The sequence below is a fragment of the Drosophila gunungcola genome, chromosome 3R, assembly GCF_025200985.1.
Source record: "Drosophila gunungcola strain Sukarami chromosome 3R, Dgunungcola_SK_2, whole genome shotgun sequence".
Classification (NCBI taxonomy): domain Eukaryota; kingdom Metazoa; phylum Arthropoda; class Insecta; order Diptera; family Drosophilidae; genus Drosophila; species Drosophila gunungcola.
Window position 1 is genome coordinate 14445132 of NC_069139.1, and position 24766 is coordinate 14469897.

The following is a 24766-nucleotide window of genomic DNA, read 5'->3' on the forward strand; positions in this document are numbered from 1 at the left end:
GTACTTTCGGTGAAGAAAATACTTTAAATTTTTATACCCATGCAAAGTTTTTGCATTTTGTGTACAATATATAATTATTTTCAGAGTGTTTTCAATCCCCACCCGGTTTTGAAAAATTTGTCTTATGTGTTATTTTGATATGTGGCATCTGGATTAATCATCCGTTTGGAATTTTATTGAACAAGTTTTCAAAACAGCAAATTGCACATCTTTGTGTAGGAACCAAAGTAGTCTGCGTTTCGCCTCTGATCTGCAGCCAACGAGCTTTAATTGACACCACGAGGGGACCCAAAATATCCCCAAATCCGAAAACCCGAGAAGACAGATACACAAGAAAGCAAAATAAAACTGTGCAGAACCAAGGGGCATAAAAATGATGGATGCCTGTGAAAAATCTCACTTGTTGCGCAGTCGATGCCAGTGTTCCGAAAATCCGCTTTCGGAAGCAACTTTATGTTCAACTAGCAAATAATCATGTCCGGTCTGCATGGGACAAGGGCGTTATTGGAGGGGTCGTGGGGCAATCACAGGGGTTAGGGATGTGGATGGGGATGCGGTTGGGGATGGGGATGGATGTGGGGATTGGGATTGGGTCAGTTGAGTGACGTGAACCACATGGCGTGGTTCCATTATGCTGGGCGCCCATTGTCCGGCAGTTTGCTTGTTTTGCTTTTTGGCGATTTTACGGCTTATGACGAGCCAAACGAGTCCCTCTCAATGTGTGTGCGTCTCCGGCTCTGCTGGCTGTGTTTGTGAAGTGTTGGCGTAGCCGGGTTTATTAGTAGGGCTTATGTTTTATGGCCAAAAGGACAATAGATGGCCAACAGATGTTTGCCCTTTGTTTGCCATAGTAGTTGTCATATGCTCGAATAAGCTGTCACACACCCACGTAAATGCGTTGCTGTATGTGGCTATGTGTAACATAATTTATTATGTTATAAAATATTATCCGGACCACGTCCTCTGCGCAGCGCTTCATTGGCCGCTTAAATCGACCGTTTTGTTTGGAGACTCAATTATTCATATAGTAGTTGCTGCAACCCCTCTCTAGGCTCTTATTATGACATGTGTCTGGTTTGTAGTTGTCTGACTGCCATTTATAACAACTGTCATGGCCCATACCTGCACTGAAAAAAGGTTACATTTAATGTGTTTCGTGTGGCCTTGAAATCTGTAGAGAAATATTGTCTTTTTAAGTAAGCGTATTCTCCTTTTTGAATAGTAACTAAGGTCTAATATGCATTAATTTTCAGAGTCTACTTTAACTTTATATTATATTTATCCAAATGTCTATAAATAATAATTTGTTTCTTAAAGGAACAACAGCTAGGAGTTTTAGGCTTGAAGTGTGATAGTAACTGTGTAATAATTTAGTGTTGGTTTTGATTTTATTGGGTATTAAAAGCACAATTTTCCTTAGTGTACCCATTTGACCAGTGGGTAATCGATGTGCAGCTCCCAAAATGAACCAGCACGACATTGAATGTCAAAGTTTAAGCACTGCTGCCATTTAAAGATCATTAAGCATATCCGCCCAATCCCCCAAATGGATCCAGCTGTCACTCACTTGCCACAACATGTTGTACTCAATAGCGCCGGTCCTTCTCCTATTTGCAGTGTCCTGCAGCACGGTGACGGTGACCAAGTGCCAGGCTGCCCTCCGCACCCTGCAGGCCTTCCAGTTCTTCCGGCCCACCTGCCTGTGCAAGGAGCCCGGCATGGATCCCGACTGCAATCACTTTCGGGACTTTCTCTTCGATCACCCATGCGGATTCGTACTGAAGAAAGGTACTTCGTGTAGCCGCTTTGCACATGCATCACATTCAAACTCATATTTTTGCAGCCGAGAAGGATCCTTATCCCATTGATGCACTACCAACTTGCAACCATGCCCTGTCCGTCTGTCAACAGGAACGCAAATGCCTGAAGCTCTTTGAGGACTTCAAAACGCATTGCAAAGTGCGCGACAACAAGTGCAAAATGGAAAACAGGTAAGTCAAGGGCAATAAACTACTTCCATAAACTTTACTTACTAGTCACTCCCTGTTTCACAAAGAGGTTTTTTAAAGTTATAAATTTTTCGAAAAGAATATTAATCAAGGTTGTAATACATAAAACTAATAAGTCAAAAATTCATTAATAAAAGCATATGCATTATATATAAGTCAACAACTCATTGTAAAAATGGTAAAACAATGTCCTTTTTAGCAAAATAATTTTGTTCTTTTTAGGTACAGCTAAACATTTAACATTTTAACCTTGCCAACCAAATACAAAAATCCATATTGATAAAAAATTTATTCCAACAAAGTCAACCCTTTTTAGACTGCCGCAAATAGACAAGATAATGAGTTTGTGACCCAATTTCAGCTTTATGTGTTAAAAAAGCTTAAAAATTAACGATTAACCCTTATTTTATCAATACCGCCAATGATAGTTCACTTTAGTGGCATAATAGGGACTTTCCGTTTAAAGTGTCAAGTAAATTATGGAAATGGAAATTCAAAGTCCACTACCAAGAGCCAATTTCGATAATGAAAATTAAATTTAAACGTGTTTGACTTAATAAGAAAATTGATTTGCTCCATTCCGCAACGTGGCCATGCCGCTTAATGGTTAACGGCAAACGCAAATTGCATTGGCAGTCGGCAAAAAGCGGAGTGTCCGCCCCCTTTTTCATGGGTTAAAAAGCAGGCAATGCCACCTTGCAACATTCAATTTCGATATTCGATTTTATTGGCAAAAAACACAACGCACACAGCAAGACAGCAAGACAGCAGCGTAAACAGGAGTCAAGTTGAGCGAACAGAAGGCGAAATGAAACTTCCTGCTTGCCGGCATCTTGCTGCTTCCTTTAGCCATCACATATCCTTGCTGACGCGATTTCCTCCCTGCCAGGACTCGTCTGGCTCATTGCCCGGATGGCTCGACGGCTCGATGGCTCGTTGCCTCGATACACTTGAATACAAACGTTCTGAATGTTTTAATAACTCGAAATGACTTTTTGCGGCGGCAGTTGGGCGCTGGGTGTTGACTTCAGTGCACAATTTCAAAACTTGGTCTTAAGCTTCTCCACTTCCCCAACAACTGCCATCCTCAACCTCCCCTTAACCCGGCCTAAAACTTTCCGCACGCATGCAAGGCATGGCTGCGGGTTTTTGGTTCGGGCTGAGATCCACCTATGCGATAAAATATTAATTGCAGTGCCGTGTGGGTACACCGTGAGAAAATTTGCGCACTTGAATTTTCGAATAAAAATCTTCTTTTTATGTTTTATTTAAAAGTTAACAGTACATTTTTTAAAGTTATTAAATCTAAATGAATTTACAACTTATAAAATTTTAAAATGTAAACTATTTAATTTAGAAGACAAACATAAAACAATTTATGAACTCAGTAAAATTAAGTTTGAGTTCAAAATTGGTAAAGTTCGTATAACCAGCGCATACAGAATAAGAAATTGAAAGCTTATTATTTATGTTTTTAATGGTTATTTATAATGTAAATTAGAGAACTCAAATTTCTCATCGTGCACATGCATTTTTGATGTAATTGGCAATTTTAAAGTTTGCATGCCCCGCGAACGGAAGTCGCTGGCGATGCGGCTTCGGTTGCGGCGGTTAGGGACTCGAAACGAATTCAATTAGCTGGGGTCTGGAAGCCCGAAACTGCTCAGACCCGATTGGGTTGGAATGAGTACTAGTATGAGGTTGAGTATGAGTATGAGTTTGCTTAACCGGGATCACCTTGGCTCTTTTTTTTCAGGGACGCCTGCCACGATTCCTGGACCAACCTACGGCTGTCGCCCATGTTCGGATGCATCTGCCCGAACAACCATATGAAAAAGCGCTGTGATCGTATCTTTAATATTGTTAATCACAATCCGTGTGTGGGTAAGTTTCGTCTGGCGAGGCTGGACTGTTGACCGTGACTTCAAAAACAACTGTAACAACAACCAATAACAACTACAACAAGCAACAACACAAACAGCTGAGAGACAAAACAAAAAAAAAAGAAGCGAAAGCTAATGCTTTGAAAATCGTGGATAAACTATATAGTTCTTGTTTTCATTGTCCTCTGTTATTATGTGTCTCTCTTTCTCTGTCCACCTCTGGTATCAAGTTTTTGTTTTCCTTATATGGGTACGGTAAATGATCACCTTTACCTGCCTAAACCCAAAGTGACTTCATTTGTTCTTAACTGACTACTTAGTTGATTTTCCTTTTCTGTTTCCGTTTCCTTATCGATTTCGATTCCTTTGGTTATTGTAATTTTGTGAAACGCTCAAAAACCGAAACTAGCCTAACCATTTAAGTAACCTAAACAAAAAACCAGAAACTAAACTATCGCACGCTTCTGCATCAAAAACCAAACTAGAGAAAACCCAAAATGAATCCCATGTTCTGCGATCAGTAAACAGTAATCCATATGCCTATATCCAATAAATATCATACTGTAAGAATATTAGCTATGCTCAGTAATCCTAAATATCACGTATACGAATGTATATCAATGTTAAACAAAGCTGCCGTGCTATCTCTCTCTATCTCTCTCTAATTCTCTACCTCTCTCTCGCTCTCTATCTGTCACTATCAAAGTTTGTTGTAGCAGTAAGCTATCAGCCCATAACTACATACAGTCACTCGCTAAAGTTAACCGCCACCCAGCGATCTGAGTCTGTGCTTTAGATTGATTGCACCCAAAACAAAAATAAAAAAACACTTCTAGAACTTCTAACCCTAGATGTAAGACCAACGCTAGACCAAGCTATACTAACACTCTGACTCTGAAAAAGCCACGCCGTCTTTGTCCTGTCATTTTTGCTATTCAATGTGCAGGAGTAGGGCTAGAATAATCTCAGTCAGATGAAAGCTTTGATTTCCCCACGCCAGACCACCACCAAAACTCTTTAAAGCATAATTTCATTTTTCACTTCACCCTGCCACTTCACCTGCACTAATGGATTAACAGCACCCCAGAGCAAAATGATCCCTTTCTCTCGTTTCGCTGAATTTTATTACACAAGTACACACTAATTGCACTAATGAAATACCCGCGCACACACTGTTGCACACTTGCTTTAATAGCAACAATTTGCACCACACCGGCACTAAATGTTTTTCTCTATTTTTCCGCACGCATGCCCCACCTCACTTTTCCACTTTTCCACCCTTCCATCCCCCTTCCACCACCCTTCCAGATAGACTAATATTTTTCCCCAACGGTCTGCCCAAATTGAAGCAACCGAGACCGAAGGCAAAGCCGCGGCCCAAGTCGAAACCGAAAGCGAAACCAAAACCGAAACCCAAACCGAGGCAAAGGCACCACGGCTCCAATGGCACCGAGCTCATGTCCAACAATATCGAGTACCACGACGAGCCCAACGGACTGAACGATCCGGAGGACGAGGGGAATGGAACGCAGGACGAGGACCCCGATGGCGACGGGGATGAGAATCAGGATGAGGATGAGGACGAGGAGGAGGACGACGATTATGATGACCGCATACGAGCCGAGATTTATTCAAATTACCCGCACTACCTGCATCCGCCGTCGTGGGGCATCAACAATCCCCTGGTCCTGGCCTCGCACAGTCCGCACACTTTGGACGACGACGACGACGTGGTGGTGGAGGTGATGGTGGCCAACAAGAAGCCACCGCTGCAGCCGCTAGAACACGACGTGGTGGTGGTGGTGGATGCCGGGCCGCACTCCCACACCCATCCGCATTCGCACACCTTCTACAGCCACGGCGATCAGGGTTCCACAACGGGATCTGGATCTGGATCTGGAACTGGCTCTGGCTCTGCCTCTGGTTCTGGACTTGCTGGAGCAGCACCCACTATTCCCAGCCCACCTAAGTATGCGGCTGGCCAAGTTGTTCGAAAGTTTCCTTAGCTCCCGTTTACCCCTGACTTGAGTTCGGCATCTTCGACTGGCAACTTTTTGAGAAAGTTTAGAGCCCGCACACATATGTACAACGTACATATGTGATTGCCAAAACACCCCTTTCACTCCAGACAGCCTTTCATTAACTCCACTCTTAACCACCAAGGAACTGAAAACTTTATGCAAAAAGCTTTTAAAATAATTGCCTCGCCTGGGTATGCCACAATTTCCGGTTAAAAAGCCAACTAATGAATAAGTCCGGCTGCTGGCAAGTAAACAAGCAGCAACAGCGAGCACTCGAACTAATCGGCTCCCTGGGCATTTATCGAGCATTTATATAATGTGATTTTAATGCATTGCATCTTCGTTAACATCCCGGTGAGTCGGTGAGTGGAGCAAGAGTCTGAACTGGACGCACAATTAATTTATAATGCCTGCCAGGAGCATTGAGATGCTCCATCGTCTATGACTCATTACCTTTGGCTCCTCGCCTTTGTAATTGTCCATTGCACTTGTAATGCCCTAAGCCGATTAATGTCCAACTTGAGTCAGTTTCTTTCTGCCGTAACAAACATGATTTATGTAAATTGATAAATCTACTTATGCATTTGGTTACTTACTTATCCTTACACCCACACCCGAGCACTATGTTTCGTAATTTGCACTTAATTATCTGTACAAATCTGCAATTTATCCAGCACTGGCACCAAAATGCACAAAACAGCACCACTCGGCGATTTAGTTGCCGGCAGCGATATAACCCACCGCACCTACACAGGCCCCTCGATGGATGAACGAGGTGAGTTTACTAATTCCACTTGGCCTGGCTACCCTGTAATTTAATCCGCACGCCCCCGGCAATTAAAAATTATACGAGCTATGTTTTTTATGAAAGATATTTACGAGAATATATTACTGCTAGGAATATTTGAAAAACTATTCAGCAAGACAAAAAATAATGTTTTAAAAGAATTAAAGTGGGAAATAATTATCTAAAATCACTAAATTATAATCAGTTTTATTTTGGTAATAGGAGTTTATTATTTTTTCTTTAAGCTTAAACTATATGAAATCAAATCTAGTTTGAAAGTGTAGTCCCCCTTTTATTTATTTTAACAGATTCGTTCTATGTTTTGGTTCACATGAAGGGAAAGGGTGATAGTTGTTTGGACTTGTCCAAAGGTTTAGAACTGTTCTTTAATTGGGTCACACTTAATTTAAATTAAATATTTTTGCATTGCGAATGAGCAATGAAGCAAAGTAATAAATTAGACAATTGGCGCGAAAGTAAGTATTCCACAAAGAGCCAGGTGAATTTAAGCGCACCAAGAAGCACTGGACTTCAATGTCCATTGTCCCACTGCACCGTTCTCCCCCATCTCTCTCGCACGTCTTGCCCTCTCACTCGCTCGCAGTTTGAAAGCTTATTATGCAAACAAAGCTGGCAAACTCTAGCGTTTTGGCCAGGCCAGCAGGCATCCTTTGTTGTTTGCAACTCGCTCCATGGCATTAGCTATCTGCAGGGCAATCAGTTGCAGTTCCATGGATGCACAGATACTCACACGCACACAAACACTCACAATGCACACAAGTCCCATAAATAAGCATTTCGGACCCTTAACGCGTCATCGGAAAGCGAAGCCTTAGAACTTTAACATTGCATTCCACTGTGGCTTTTGGTTTATTGGTATTCTATTCTAAATATTCACAGTACACTGAGAAAACAATATTCAATACAATAAAATTTGATTTAAAATAATACGAGATTGACAAAGAGTACGAAAATAAAAACTTGAGATTATTATTCAATTTTCCGGATTTGAGTGACCAGCTTTTTATTAAAATACATTTTTTTGGACAACTCAAGATCAAAGTTTATCAAATTTTTTTAAAATACAGAAAACTCCAAGTATATATATTTATAGTATGATTTAGAGTACCTTTTTCTAATGTTAATGTCAAGCTTTTCGAATTAAATCAAGATTTTGTGGACTTGAATTTATTTTCTCTGCCTAGTTAATTTTTCCCCTTTCGGTTGCTGCCTATTTACAGACTGCACGATTTCACAAAATACAATAAAAGGGCTTGCTTGCATTTGTGGCCTAATCAATGGCCTAATCAATGCGTCCTCTCTTGTTTCGGCCTTTGTTTGTCCGCTGCGCATCCCTGTTTTTATTTATTACCACTGATTTCACTTGCCATTTGACGATGGCCATCCATCATAATCGATGGTGTTTTGTTTCCGTCACGACGCACTCGGCAATCTGTTCGACAAAGTTATAAATTCCCCAGCCTGGTGCATTGTGCATGGTGGACTTCTGCATACAGCTTTGTCCATTGTTGCAGCTGCCAAGCTATGGGATTGCTGTAAATATTAGCAAACTATTTATGCACGTCAAACGCACACACACTCGCCGATGTGCATACATTTTCACCGACACTTGCTTTATTTACGTTTATGGCGACCAGTAAATTAACAACGCAAGCAGTCACAACAATAAGCCCGAATTTGGCCGGGTTATCAGATTTTCGGGCGAATTTAGTGCCCAATACAGCGAGAGATATGCATAAATATCGAAGCTAAAGGCAGTACTTCAGCGACTCTTTTTATTTGAGCTGCGTTGTTTTAATTGAATTGTTATTGTTGCTGATTGGATTCTCAAATGCAAAGCATAAACATTGTCAATGGCCTCGAGGGCTTTAAGCTTTCAGAATGGCATCAACAATGTCACTATTCAAGCAACAATGGTAGATGAAAACAAATAAACAATATAGGGGCCAACACTTTATGTGTCGGCACGCTTTTTACCTTTTAAGCTAGAGAATGCCTTCATAACAGAAATTAAATAGCAATTAGTTGGTCGCCATATTTAAAACTTTTGCTTAATTTAAGTAATAAAATAAAATGAAAACTACACACTTAATTTTATAGAGTTTAGACTTCTAAAATCAACAATAAGATGATGACTTCTATGTTATTATCTATTAAGATTTTTACGAAATACTTTCATACAAAGCAAAGAAAAAATTTCATCATATGAATTAAATAAGTTCAATGAATTTAACACAATATTTCACGTAATTGAAAGTTCTTACAGACTCCATAGTTAATGGGTATCTCCGGTATAAAAATTAAGCTGAGCGTTCAATTTGAAAATTTAATTAAGCACAACTAAAAAGCAAATAAAGCGATTTGTCAGCATTGCGCCAGCAACAAAACGAAGCAAACACGCTTGCCAAGCACCCTAACACCTCCACCACCCACCCACTAACAACTAACTTGACTCCCTGCACCCAGCACCACCCATTAAACTTATACCGCCCACAAGAGCACCCACATTTCTATGTATTCGTTTGGGATATATCCGCACAATGTTTGCGTGCAATAAATATTTTCATAATATTGTACAATCCACTTAGAAGTAGCAGAGGGCCACAAACCGTTCCAAGCACCTCTGCCCGTGTATGTGTGAGTGTGCGCTTGCATGTGTGTGTTTCCCTAACGGTCTGCGTATCTGTGTACTGCAGCTGCTCACGGCTTTCCCAATTAGGGCATGAAAACCACGGCTATTTGATATGGGACAGCCAACACATTCGCGCTTCTAGCATCACACGCATTGGCCAGAATGTAATTTCCAAATTATAGCACATTCTCAAAATTTATTCCCATTGTTTATGAGTTGGTTTAAATTTCGCGCACCGTATCTGCACATGCAGTTACATTTAGCTAACATTCATGTTTATGGGCAGACACACTGCCACTTTCTGCACTCTCAACTTTATAGGAACTTTGCGCTTTAGTTAAATGTTAAATGGCATGCAATGACCCGGGCGCAGCTGAAACGTTTTGTATTGGAGTCAACGCTGCGTATACGCAACAATTAGATGACACAGATCCACTCAACGACAGGAGCTTACAAGCGCGATAACAGTTAACAAACGGAGCTAATCCCATTCAAGGCGCCCTCCCAAGACATTCCACTCATCCTTCCCAGCCGACATTTCTGTTTGTTGTGCAAATATTTGCGATGGCAGTGCGAGCGACAAACATAAGTACGTCGCACGTATCCTGGCAAATCCTTGGCCATTTAGCGCCAGCAGTGGACCCCGCACCCAGCAGGCATTCGGGGAGTGGCCCGGGGATTGGCATCCTTTTGAGCTTTGCCAGACGCCGCAAATGAAGCGCACTTCGGCGTGCTCTCGCCGAGATAAGCTATTCTAGCACTGACTGAAAAAAATCGGACCAAAAAAAAATACAATCGGGGTATTTTTTTTAAGATTTCATGGTCTGAAATTAGCAAATGTAGTAAAGCTAAAATATTTTATTAATTAGAATTTAATAAATTTTTAACGATTTAAATTTTGTATATACTAACTAAAACATTTTAAGTAACATTTAAAAAAATTATTGAAAGTTCGAGAGATTTATCTTTTTTTTATCCAAAACAAAATTTTAAATTTCCATAAAATAAAATAAAAATAAAATTAAATAGTAGAAATATGTAAGATTTTTTCCTAAGTGTCAGCGGTGATAGCGAAGCTACTGCTGCGGTTGGAAACCGTTTTGATACCGACCCGCTTCCCATTTACCATTTACCACTTGCCATTTGCCCGCTCTATCAGCGCATGACATTTGACAGACACTGAGACAGGCGCTTCTGTTTGTCTTCTGTTTATGTTTCGCCATTGATAGCAAATGGCAATCGGAGCGTGGCGAGACGCAAAACCTGTAATGGAAATCGGTTGGGAAGCTGAAAACAATTCCGACTGCGATTCTGGTTCTGTTTCTTTGCTTTTTCAATGCAAAACGTTTTACCCGTCTGCCCTGCACTAATTTTAAACGATAATTGCTGGCACCGTTTCTCACACTCTCCTCTGTATGTTTGTTCAAGTTTTTCTTCGATTTCGTTGACACTATCTGTAATCGTTTTCTTTTCGAATAGAAATTCTTTCGATTTCGACAATATCATTTTCTTTTCAAGTGTTTTTTTTTACATACGTACAATAATAGCAATTAAATTGATTGTAAGAAAGCCAAATGCTACAACCAAATATATACAGAAATTCATGCGAATCTGATTGGATAACTCAAATGCTGCGTAGCTGTAACTACAGTCACAACAATAACTCCAACTACAACTACAAATCAAACAACTATATAGATGGCACTGAACAAGAACAACAACAACCACAACAACTACAACCATTCTACCCTCTCTCTTCTTGCTAACCTCAAATTGCAGTAAGAATATTGGGCATGGACGAGAAACTGCATCAGAGAATCTTCAATGATAATTTGGCCCTAATTGATACGCCACTTATAGCCATGGGCACCGGCTCCGGTTCCGGCTCCGGCTCCACGGTCACCTCATCCGGATCCGTTTCCGGTTACGGCCTGGGAATGGGCATGGGCCTGGGATCGGGCATGGGCAGCTTTAACTATCCGGGCTCGATGCACGGCGTGCCCAGCTATCCGTTCAATATTAGTGGCTTCCATCAGCGACACATGGCAGCGGCGGCTGCCGATAATGAACCATTCGATATCATTGATACGGGCTTGGGCTACGGCGGAAACGGAAACGCCGGTGTTTACTACCAAAGTATGTGTACACGTATTAGCATGAACGTAATCCATAAATAACAAAATCCACGACCAACTACAAACCAACCAAGCAAAAATTCAAATAAATTAATACGCAGCAGTCCACACACAGCCAATCAAATCCAGATAAATGTGTGTGCAAACCCAATAGAACTAATTAACAGGCAAAAAAAGTTCGTTCGTTTTTGTTCGTTTGTTCGTTCACCATTTTAGATAGATTTTTGTGAGTTTTTTATGTTTTCCCTTCTGTGTCGTCCCCCTGTAACCAAAAACACCCCCGAGTTGCAGGTAAATTTTTTGATAAACAACATCGAGTTCAATTTTTGCTTTTGTGTTGAAGGTGAATATATATATATATACAACTCGGTGCGATCCGTGCGCCTCTTGGCTTTGTGCATAATTTTTGGCAATTGCTCATAAATCGAAAAAAAAGAAACCATATTATAGTTACTATTACAAACAATTTATACATTACAATTAATATACATATATAAATATTTTCATGTCTCGAACTCTTTCAACTGCTTTTGTGTTCAATTCTTTTTACGTAGCTTGCCAATTGTTTTGACAGTTTTTTGAAATTTCACTACAAAAAATATACCAAAAAACAAAATAAAAAAAACCATTTGCTTCTAATACGTTAAAAAACAATTCCATTCTATGAATTTTGTTTGACATTTTGTTTATCTAACAGAAAATTCTAGAAAACACAAATGAAATTAGAAAATGTGTACAAGTTGTGAATATTTTCTATACTAACTTTTTCATATGTTAAGTGAGCAAAATGAAAACCTTAAACAAAACCAAAACCTAAACAAAATTCATTTAATTTTTTCCTAAAATATATATTAAATCTTAAACCCAAAAAAAAAAAAACAATCCAATTTTGTTACATTCAATTCCAGCACACTTTTTCAAATTTTTTCCAAACGCACCCAGTTTTTGAATCCAAAACAATAACAGTTACTACAATCAAACATAACAACTAATGCGTTTTCGATCAAATTTTTTGTGATCCAAGCCATCGTTTAATCCCCTTCAAATGCAAACTTTTGTGTCATACATTTAACATTCAAGTTCACACGATATCGAGTTCATTGTTTCATACAAAATCAACATCAAAAACATCCAGGACTTCTATTCAATCCAATTCTACCAACTGAGGTTGAATTCGCTAAAAGCAGTCGCAGAACTTCCCTCAAAGAGAAAACATACAAATTGATTTTGTCAAGACATTTTTGTTCGCTTTTTGGCCGCCGCTCGTCTTTCTGTTTGGCTTATTCCCTGTTCCGTACGAAATCTTATTATTTGCGTTTTTTAATTCGTTTCTTTCGTTATTTGAAGCATAAATTCATTTCATCTCGACCGAGTCTGCATCAACGCGTTTATGTTTTCCCTTCAAAGACCACACCCACACCAAATACAGAAAACCAATAAAGTATGCCAAAGAAACACATTTTCACAGTCGTCAGAACATTAGCATAGAATCATAAATCCCGCGCTGGGAAGCCAGAAAACCCGATAAGTAAATCATACCCCCATTTAAATACAGCACAAGGAGTACAGTTTAACGCTAGAATATCGTTTCTGATCCCCCCAAAAACAGAATATTTTATCAGTAGGTTTGGTAGTTTTTAAAGTCGAAACCAATAAATAAACTATTAAACTTATACCTCTAATATCCATATAATAGAACTTAGTTGTGTTTTGCCAGCCCTGCAGACCCTGCGACCACGCCCCCAAAACGTTGAAAGTAATATCCCTGAACTCCCCAATTGAATCTCACTCTCAATCTGTCTGCCTCCTCCGGATTCCAGTAATAGGCAATAAACAAATTTGTGGAATATTCGCATTTCATTTACGTTATTTATGTGCATTTTTGTTTAGTTTTATTTAGTAATTTCGATCATTTTTTGAGCTGAGGCAAGGGGCTGGGATGCGGGGGGCATTTGAACGTTTTGCGATTACCAATTGAAACTGAAGAGCGAACAAAAAGTTGGCTAATTAAAATGCAATCGATAACTGCTGTCGCCCGAACCAACCAGCGACTGTGATTGATATTCCGATTGCAAATGGTTTAGTAATTGAGTTGTGATTAGGCCTATAGGCCCTCGCAAAATGAAAACCACTTGTCTGGCCTTCAGTTAAGCATTATGCAGCTTCATGTGTGAATTACACCTGAATCCCATGAATAAATAAGCCTATTGAGAGTGAGTAAGCAAACAAAAGGCTAAAAACGGATAAACATAAATTAAATTAATAAAGACCCAGCCGCAGCAAATATGCACAAACAATGGCTGCCTATGAATTCAAAATTTTAATTAGTTCTAAATCCCATTCACTCTCGATTGGCGGAATCAGCGATTTTACAATTAATTTTAACAAAAAGGTGGATGATTGAGCGCAAACCAAGACCAATTGGATTAAAACAGCTGGTTGGTTGGAGACAGACGGCTCGGGATATTTTGGGTGTGCGATTGCCGGTTGAAAAAGCCAAATCCGTTTCCGAATCGTATATGCTAGGAAAGAATTGCGCAAATCGAAAACTAATGAACTATTTCAAACATTTTCTCTACGCATCGCCGCTGCGGTAACCATCTCTACTCTATAACGACAAATCCCCAAACGACTTTCTCCCCCGGGCAACATTTACTCGATGCAAATTCAAATGCGAATGCAAATGCAAATGCGACTCACACACTTGGGCACGTTTGACCGGTTGCAGGTGGTCAGGATGTCGAAGTTGACCTCTCAACGGAAATAATCAAGCAACACTTTCAGGTGAGTGCAAAGAAAAGCCCCCAAAACGAGACATGGAAAATGCAAAGTGCAGCTCACACAATTTGTAGCTTTTATTACAGTGCAGTGTGAAAAATATTGCTTTCAGAGCTATGAAATTTTGTATTCATTTAATGGTATTAAAATTAAGTTCGAATAGCTCATAATATACTTGTTGTTATTAGGCAATTCTAATAAGATATTATAAAAGAGATATGCTATCACAAACTAAAATTCAAAAAAATTTTGAAAATAGTTCTGTAGGGCCCATAATCGAGCTTTGGTTGTATTTCGATCAAAACTAATTTTATTATGTTCGAAAACAATAACCAATTTAGATACTGATATCCATCCTTTTTTTTCGCCGTGTCTCTCTCCCCGCAGAGTACCTGTCACACGGCATTGGACACTTGCCGGGAAGATCCGTCCTGCTCATCGTCCTTGCAGCCAATGCTGACGCACTGCGAGCTGCATCGGTGCAATCGCAACGCGTGCATGTCCTCGCTGCAGGCCTTCTACAAGGGACCCCACGAGGACCTCAATCTGGACATCGCCTTTTGTCTATGCAAGTAAGTGGCTGGCCATGCGAGTGGTCAGGAGACGGGACAACGAGAACGAGAACTAGAACGAGAGCCAACAAGCTCATTGTTCTGCTCCCCGCTTTCAGAAAAACAAGCAGCAGCCAGCAGAACGGCAATCGGCACGACATGTGCATGATTGCACAGGAAAAACTGCATCCAGTGTGCGCGCAGCGACCGCCCGATAACAGCAATCCGGCCAGCTCCAATGGCATTTACTACCATCCACCGCCCGCTTGTCACGTGGTCGCCGAGAGCTGCAAGGAAGACCGCGAGTGCAGGTGGGTCCAGGGTCGGGGGTCAGGGGTCAGGGGTCATAATTCAAAAATCGGGCGTTAAGCGGAAGCGGAAATATGAGCGATGCAATGTATATTTCCCGACCATGGTGCTGGCAAGCTGTAAAGTTGCAAGGCTACATTTTAAATGCGACTGGCTGGTTGGCGTTTTGCTTTAACTTTATAGCAAATCTGCTTTAGTTTAAACTCTTAAAAGTCTGACACTTTTCATTTCAATTTAAATAAAACTCCAATCATATAACTTCAACATGTAAATAACATCAACATATATATATATAAATTCATGCTTTGTGCACAGCCGGATTTTGATTGAGAATCAGTTTTTAACCCATAGCTAGCCAGCATAACTAAATTTTAGGGATTCAAAAATTAAAATAAAAGATTCAAAATTAAAATCAAGTTGGAATTACATTAAAGGTTCAGGTGACCATAAGAAATTAAAAAAAAAAAATAAAATTAAATTTAAACTTTAATTAAAATAATAAATAACAATTAACAAAGAAATACAAAATAAAAACTGTATTTTAAAACCCTTTACTTTCTTTGTTTAAACTAATCCACTTTGCCATATTTTCGGTTGATTAAAATACTAAAACAAAACAAACACAACATCCTTAAACTATATTTATTTGTTAATTTTAAAAACTTGCAATCATTGAATTCGTTTATTTTCCAAGCAACCACATATGAGGCTGTCAAAAACGTGTTTATAATTTTGCTTCCAATTCAATTAAGCCAAATTGAGTTTTGCAGACTCAGTCTGAGGCGCGGCTTGAAATTTAATTAGAGGCGTTTAGCCACGGCAAAGTCAGCGCAAGCCGCAACTTTGATGGCACTCAGCTGAACTCCTTAAATTGACACCATGGCACGGGTTAGTTGGTTGGTTGGCTGCCGAAGCTTGTCACTCTGAAACTCCGAAACACCGTAGTTGCCAGCAAGCGGTGCATAAAATTACCAGTTGGCTGAAGGCAGCTCCTCAATCTCATCGGAACAGGTCTTCATTAGGCGACGGCGGCGGCGACGGCGGCAGCTGAAACTTGCAGGCCAAACCGCGTGAATGTGTCAAACACAAAGTTAAGTTATAAATACGATGCAGCACCCTCCAGCAGATTCCATCTCGGATGCACATGCTTAGAAATGGGTGGGAGGGCTGTGGTGGGGGTGTGTGTTTGTTTGTTGTCATGTTACGGCTGAACGACCGCAAAGTACGTGGTCGTAACTGTGGCTGTGAAAATTAATTGCCTTTTAAGTGAATCGCACTTGCTTTGGTAAACAACTAAATTGGACTAATGACGCTCATTTTGTATGCTGCAGCATGGGAGGGGACAAAAGGCCCTACCAGAAGATGCTGGCAAACGTGTGGAGTGCTTATGTTGACTTATTACGTATACGACGCGTTGTGCGCCAACACGTGCCTTTTGCAAACGTGTTCGGTGCGGGGAATGCTCATTTGTTTGGCTGCCATCGAAGCTGCAGCCCCGACGCTTTAAACTGCACTTCGGCGGCTGTGTGCGTCAGCTTTTTGGTTGCACAACACGTTGCAGGCATTACGCAACCAAGAAAGAGCAAGAAAATCTCAGCTTTTGCGTCAGTCGTAGATTGAGATAAAAGAATGGAAATATAGAAATATAGTCTTTTTAGGGTTGCAAAAGTTCTGCTGGCGCACCCAGAACGTAAAAGTTTTTAAAACTTAAGACCTTATAAAAAACGTCTTGGCATTTCTAAAGCGTTTTTGTGAGGACATAGTTTGAAACAAAACTGAAGTGGTTTAAATGACTTTTGTGCTACAGAGAAGTCAATCAAAAGAAAAAGCTATGGTATATTTTGTCAATGTCAAAGTAGTACTCATTATAATGACTATAGTAGCTTTTAATAAAAATAAAACCATCCAAACACCTGATTTCAAATTATTTTTCAAAAATGTTGCTTTGATAAAAAAGTTATCATTTATTTTATAGAAAGTAATTTACTATATGTAACTAAAAAAAAAAACGTTTTGAAAACCGAACTAAATTCTTAACTATTTTAAATCTAAATTTTGCTTAAAAGCATGGTGAATGAATATGAAATAATACATGAGTCAGTGGCGCACATTGTGTTAACCCTAAAAAAAAGACTACAAATTTTGAACCGAAATGAAAAGCCCTTATTAGAGGTGTATAATGTAGACACCTTTGATCTGAAACCACAATTGGACAACATCCAATCAGATCGGAAGGCCCAAGCCGTCGCTTTGAGTCGATAAGCTGCAACTGAAATATTACACATTCGTCGCATGACACTTGACCAAAAATCACTACCCGAATGCCTGAGATTGCGGCCCCATAAATTTCCAATTCAGTTGCGTTGTTGTGGCACCAGAATGGGTATGGGTATTCGCCCCAAGACGATGAAATGCCGTAGAATGCCGAGAGTAATGCAGGCACAAATTGGCCGACATCAATCTCAGGTTGGAGAGAAGCTGCAGTGCAGGTAACAGCCCACTTATCACCGGAGTCTCCGGCCACGAGAACTGCATCTGCAGCTAACTGGCGCATGACAGGCACGAAGACGTCGGCAGAGGCACTGCCTCCATGACGGAAACGGGGATGTCAGCTTCTTTGAGGAGCTTACTTGGGTTTTACGAGGCTGCCTGTCATGGCACCTTGAAAAAATTAAGGATAATGTTGGAATCTTAAAAGGAATATGGGTTTTAAAGCCCAAAAAGGACTACTAGGTGATTTAGTTTTAAAAAATGTGTGCAATGCGTTGCAACATTGTCATTTGAAGTAAATTTAAAAAAAAAATGCATTCAAAAATATGGACACACAGGGGTGTGGCATCCAGCTCCATCAAATTGAAGGTGGTTAGCGGTCCACATTATAAGGCTTCACAGACTCTTCTGAAAATTATAAACTTTACGGCGTTTGAAAGGCAATAACACAACCTTTTTGTTTATTCAGTTTTGCAAAAAAAATGCGATGATTTTTATTTTTTTAATAAAAAAGAATTAACAAACAAAATTAACCGTTGTGTCTTTTTTAGTTTAGTTTTTTACTCCGATTTACTGAAAATCTTAACCCGGTTGGGTCTTAAAAATTGTAAATAAAAAAAAGAATAAAAATTTTTTGTAGAGCCTTTCCAGAGCTCTATTCAACTGTATTCTTTTAATTCACTTAACCGGCTTATATGTATTTCTTATTTATGAAACAGACTCAAGTTGGAGTATTATGAGCAGGCCTGTGCCGTTGACAGCGTGACCAAAAAGTGCGCCGGCAGACCGAGTGGCTGTCGTACGGCCATGATTGGCATTCTGGGCACCATGTTGAGGACGACCTGTGCCTGTCAGGGAACGGATCCCCAGCACCTGTACCAGTGCGTGGGATGGCGGCGCCTTCTCTGGATGAACCCCTGTGTGGGTAAGTCACACGAAAACTGCATAAAAGGGTGCTACACTAAAAGAAAAACATACAGTCTACCGCCATTTTAATTTAGTCCAAATAAATTCTTAATTTTGTATGACTCATTTATACCTCTTTCTTTTAATCTTACTTAGTTTTTTTAAACAATTATCTAAATGATTGACTTTTGAACGATTTGAAATTAAACTTTTTCTTCCCTTTATTATCAAAAGATTTATTCAAATTTAAATATTATTCAAACAATTTTGTTATTATATATGTATACACCCATTAACTCCTGTGTAATCTTGGAATTTTGCCAGTTGAGGCTCAAAAAGATTTCCATATGAAGCGATTGGCTGAGCTCGGTTTCCTAACAACCACAACAACGACGACCACCACGACGACAACAACCACGACGACGACAACCACGCGTGCACCACCTCCCCCACCTCCGCCCACCACAACAACAACTTCGACGACCAGCCTGCAGCCAAGGCAGACGCCAAGGAAGCCGGCGACGCACATCTTCAAGGACGTCACTGCGGTGAGTGCCTACTTAGGCGTCGGCTACTGCCATTTGGGTCCTAATTGCCTCGCTGCGGTCAACTAGTGGTCGATCCCTTCGAATCGCCCCGATCCGTTCGATTTTAACAGGCATCAACAACAGTTACCTCTGCCAAATTCCCCCCGCGGTTGTCCGTCCGTCCATTAGTCCTGCCGTCCATCTGTCGGTCCGTTTTCTGTTTTCCAATCAGCACTCAATCAGTGACTCAAATGGGGCGGCGGGGGCGTGGCTGAGCGAACGGCAAATCGGACAATATGCCACACAACAAGCCAGGTCAAACCAAAGTCCACACCCTATATTCAGCAACGAATTCTTGTTCTGGCCACTGTATCCTGCACTCGAAAAAATGATTCGATTTACGTGTTACAATTTCCAAAAATAAAATAAACAATTATTGGTCGAAAAAGCAATCAATAAAATTGGGACATACGTAAAAATGTAACAAAAGATTTACTTTCATAAAGCCCATGACAGAGACCGCAAAAAAACATTTTTTTTCTTGTCAAAAAACCTTTTATTACAGGACTTTTAAAACAATTTCTAAGGATGAGATTTTTTTGTATTCAAATTAATTTTAATTAATTAAATAAAAAAAATATTTACCTTTTTCATATGACTTGATTGAAAGTCGCTTCTCATTTCTACGTAAGATAAACAACTTACATATAAATCGTTTTGGTTTTATAATAACAATAATAGGTATAAACCATTTCTTTCCCACTTGCAAAAACATTAACTTCCCTATCAAGTGATAAATAAAAGGTACATTTTTCGAGTGTGGGTCCGCGTCCCGGTAAATTTCTGTTTCTGTTTCAGTTGCTGCTTGTGGCCCAGTTCCTCGGGTTGGCAAGCCGACAAAGCAATCAATTCCTGACCTGCAGCCACTGCTGCTGCCTTTGCAGCCGTACTGGCAAAAAGATTAAGCTCCCCAGTACACAAATATATATATATATATCCGCATTCGTTTTCAAACTCTTTAACAACTTTTTTCTTCCTCCCCCAAAACAACAACACTGACGGCGAACAATTGCAACAATGAACCGCAAAAACCACAAAAAATGCAAATAAATAAATAAAAAATGCGAAACAACAAATATGAAACAAAAAATATGCAACAAAATTGAAAAACCGCGAAACGCAAAACCGAACCGAACAAAAAATGACAACAAAAAATGTGAATGAAAACGGCAGCCAAAGGAGAAATCAGAGCCAACATCGGTGGAACACAATTATCTCGATCCGCCCGATTCAATACCGCTGCCCAGCGTAAATGTCGAGAGTGGCGGAAATGGCGGAAATGACGATTATCACAACGGCAATGGACACGGAAATGGAAATGGCAATGGTAACGGCAACGGCAACGGCAATGGCAACGGCAATGGCGGCAGACGTAAAAATGGCGGAAAGGGACGTGGCGGCAATGTAGATTTCGATGATCCAGTAATTTTCGTCGACCCAAGGGAAACAACAGAATTTGTGGGCGTCAGCATCACGGAGCCGGTAACCACAACAACCACAACAATGGCCACCACGACAACAACACAGCCGCCAAGTAAGTAAATGCAAGTGGGTAATAAATTGGACCTCCCAGCGGGTTGGAGTTGGGCGTCCAATTGAGGTCGGATCTGTCTGAAAAATGTTTTACCTTTGTTCCGGAAATATTGGCCAAGCCTCTGGTGCGTCGTCTAAGCTTTATATTAGTTATAGCGCAGTCATACTGAGAAAAAATCTGATTACAGAATGAATTGTATCAGGCATTTGGAATGATACGAAATTAATTTAGAAAAAAATATATTTAAAACTTTAGTAGAAAGAAGTTATAATAAATATTCGTTATATTTTTTAAATTTATATCGTTCTCTTTTTGTTATTTTAAAATCTATTCACGTTTTACACACTGTTTTTAATTATAAAATTTTCAACATACCTTTAATTTTATGCTATTTAAAAATTTGTAAGCATTTATAACCATTCAATAAATCGATAATAAATCATAAATCATTTAATAAAATCTTCCTGATTCAGGCATTTTTGTTTTTTGTGCATACACATCACTCTTAATTTTTGTACTTTTGGGTATCGTTTCCGTTTTGGAATTTTCAACATAATTTATGCGGTGACTGCGGTTGTTTGGCTAATTGAAAGCATAACTCAGCGTCGGCCGTGATTATTATTTTAATATTTTGTGCGCCAATCATTAAAAATTCAGAATCCGCAATGGTTTCCGCACCCGCACACCCATACGCACAGCCGGAAATGAGTTTGCTCTCGGCCGATGTGGCAATTACATGAGTACATATGTGTGCAAATCGCATGAAAGGACCTCCAAAATGCCGGAGAACCTTGTGAACCTAGGTCATTGGCAAATCCGATTAGGTTTTGAATGCCAAACGCACACATATCACTCGGCTGCTTTGTGATAATACTTCCGTTATTTAAAACCTCCTGCCGAGGACATCGTTCATTGTCCATTCATTTATCACAGGGACTCGTGGGTCGCAAACGTGTTTACAAACATCATTAAAAATGTAAATGAGTTTGTTTGTTTGCCCACCAGTCCATCAGTCCATCCGTTTGTCAGTCCGTCAGTTCGTCAGTTTGTCAAATCGTCAGTTCGTCATCCCGTGTGGTCAGCTTGTCCGTTGTAATTATTTAGACACTTGGGACATTTGGCTCTGAATTTTGCATGAAATGTTTCTGGCCCGCAGCAGAACCCGTTTGTGTCTCATTTATAATTGATTTCTCTCGTGCGGCGAGGCAGAGATTTAAAAACTATATTTAACCATTGTGAACTGTTGAACGTCGTGCAGTAGGTTTCTATTATTTATGTGCATGTTATGGCGGCTTTATTGTCAAAGTTGGCCAGAACTAGGTATTTTGATTAGACGGCAAAGCCCCAGGTGCTAGTTAAGTCACATCTTGGCAGCTTAAAATGCCCGTTGGTAGTAATTAGGTGGAAAAGTCTTGCACTCCGGTCTCGAGTGTGTATGCATGTGCAAATTTGTGCCTCATAAACACCCCTTCGTTGGGAAAAGTTTTTGGCCAGGAAAAACTCGTAATGGCGTTGATGACATGATGAATGCTCCACATGAGTGGCGGACATCCGTTATTTGGGCATAAGTGGCAGGGTCGCATTGTGTGCGTTGCCTGCCACCGAAAAAAGGATGTCTGTCCGGTTGGGGTTGGTGCGAAGTCAGGACCATGCCCTCTATTGTTATATCCACACTTAAAGCCAAACAATGCGGTGCAACTAAAGTTCCATTAAAGGTGTTAAGCCTGTTTATGCAAAAGAATCATGTGTCGTCGAATTAGCTTAATGAACTATTCCATCAATTAAGCTCTCAATATGAATTTATTTGCAGGAAACTGTGTAGTCCAGCGACCACGCCAGTCGGATCAACTTATTCGAGAAGGCAGCAGCAAGCGGGTGAGTAAATTAAAGCCATATCAAAAACAACTGCAAATTAAATTCCAAATACCAACCCAAACATGGTCCAAGTAGTTAATTGTGTTTTAATTATTAACGCATTTAAATGAAATTACCAAGTCCGAAGCCAAATAAGTGCAAATTAATATTTCATTTATTTTTCTGCCCGGCTTTGTTGAGAAAGTGCTTTCTAGCGCATTTACATAACTAAAAGTTAAGCCGGTGAAAAAAACGGGCAACCCAGCTGAAAGTTGAAAACATATTTTTGTACGAAAAGTGTGATTCGTGTGTTGCACGTGTTGGCACGTACTGGGGAAAATAGGAAATCATGAAATATAAATAGAACTTCAGCTGGAAATAAATTTCGCTCTTGTTTGTGGCACCGTTTAATTATGAGTACACCCGGCGTATACGTAATGTACCCGTACAATGCCAGTTTATTGCACCACTCATGGCCTCCACCTTCGGGGAATATTCTTTCGTTTCAGATCTACTCCTTGGACGACGTCGAGTGCAGTGAGCTGTGCAGCTGCGGCGAATCGCTCACCCTCACCTGCCACGCCCTCTGCGTGCCATTCGCCCCCTGCCGCACCGCCCTGGCCTTCTACAGTCACGCCTCGCCCGCCTACCAGGCGTTCCGCGGACGCTGCTTGTGCTACTCGGGCCGCTTCATCTGCATGAAGCCGCCGCTCGGGGAGTACATTCTGCCAGGTAAGTTGCGAGTTCCCCTTCTAGCGCGTCCCTCCTCTGGCAAGGATACTCCTTGCTGCACTGCTGAGGTGGCGTGTCGGGTTCCCAGTGCGTTAAGCACTTAGCGATTATCGCCGGCGACAGGCAATGACTAGGCAGGTCTGTCAGAAAGAATGCAGCAGCATTTTTGTGTGCGGCTGTCCGCCTTTGAGGTTTAAGAACACCGCACGAGGTCTACACTTGGAACACAAGATATATGGGGCTGCCACAGAATTCACAGTAGTTTTGAAACTAGTTGTAAAAGTATGCAACAATTTATTTTAAGTCTGTTGTCCGTTAGAATTATTTCATTTTTAGAGCATATTTTTCAAAACCATAAGTGATTTAAAAAAGTCTAGTACCAAAACTATAACATTGCCAAATCTAAGTTTGTATAAAGACATTAGAATATGAGAATGCTGGTAAACTGATTTGTTAAAATTGTTCGTTTTTTTGAGAATAAACTATTTTATTATTGTTGCTCTTATTAAATAATAGACTATGTTATTTTGCTAAACTGAAACTGGAAGAAGGATAACTAAATCCCAATTTTGTCATAATTAAATCAATCCCAAATTTATCATGTATTTTTATTAACTCGGCAAGTGAAGAATACATATTTTGCTTAGTAATTGCTGAACTTAAAGGGGATTTTGCCATCACCTTGACAAATGTAAAGACGATTTCTTTGCCGGTGTAGTCCTGACACAATTCTTTAAAGCCTTTGTCAGAGCACCTCATTCGTAGACGAGCCACTTTAGACCGTATTTGACACAAAAAAAGGACCCATTGTGGCAGCAAGGTTGCGTGGTCGTCGTTCACTTGCCACAAGGCACTTGCGTGCGTTTTTGTGCGCGGATGCCGGCAGTAAATTACGTTTGCTGCAATTGATGTTGCACTCGCTACATATTTCGACCCCTTCTGCTTCCAGGTGGGATATTTCTGCTGCTGGGCTACAGTGCCGCCGACGAGGCTCTGCTGAGGCCCCACACCAACCTGGGGGTGCAGGATGCCGTGCGAGCTCTGCAACAGTACGTAACCACATACATCGATAATCAGGTAAGCCGCCGGTCGGGTGAACGCTTAATAAAGTATGGCCAGCCATATATTAATTGCATTCCGTCGCTGCCCTACTCTTCCCCCGCTTCAGACGCAGTGCACCCTAACCCTGTTCAATATGACCGAGGAGAACATCATCATTGCTGCGCGTCTACCGCACGACGGTAAACTGAAGGACATTGAGCTGCTGCGGAAGGAGAAGGTTCGTTGAGATGCCACAGGCAACACACATATACACAGTGAAAAATATAAACATTATCATCGTTTTTTTCCTAGTTTTAAATTTATAAAATATAATATTTATATAAAAAAGATCTGAGCTGAAAAAATTCTCATTTGAAAAAGACCCTACCATTTCGCAACTAAGTTCTGATGCGACTTTGCATTTCAGAAATAAAATGCTTCAAGTCAGTAAAGATTACTTCAGCCCTAGTAAATAATTTGTTTATTCAGACATTAA

General features: G+C 40.4%; 1 protein-coding gene across 6 annotated transcripts in view; it reads left to right on the forward strand.

The window, feature by feature from the left end:
* The window catches only part of LOC128266697 (uncharacterized), a 75499-nt gene that overhangs the window by 47461 nt on the left and 3272 nt on the right, over nt 1–24766 (forward strand). Inside the window, exons 4-19 of one of the 6 annotated variants that reach the window (XM_053003388.1) lie at nt 1618–1788; nt 1844–1991; nt 3766–3893; nt 5201–5861; nt 6588–6688; nt 11133–11489; nt 14217–14272; nt 14654–14838; nt 14937–15128; nt 18336–18541; nt 18847–19070; nt 20283–20643; nt 22454–22518; nt 23007–23229; nt 24179–24306; nt 24398–24508. In XM_053003388.1, the coding sequence (XP_052859348.1) occupies nt 1618–1788; nt 1844–1991; nt 3766–3893; nt 5201–5861; nt 6588–6688; nt 11133–11489; nt 14217–14272; nt 14654–14838; nt 14937–15128; nt 18336–18541; nt 18847–19070; nt 20283–20643; nt 22454–22518; nt 23007–23229; nt 24179–24306; nt 24398–24508 (3317 nt within the window). Of the gene's footprint in view, nt 1–1617; nt 1789–1843; nt 1992–3765; nt 3894–5200; nt 5862–6587; nt 6689–11132; nt 11490–14216; nt 14273–14653; nt 14839–14936; nt 15129–18335; nt 18542–18846; nt 19075–20282; nt 20644–22453; nt 22519–23006; nt 23230–24178; nt 24307–24397; nt 24509–24766 lie in introns of those variants that run through there. The other 5 variants (XM_053003389.1, XM_053003390.1, XM_053003392.1 and 2 more) reach the window with 5 other exon arrangements.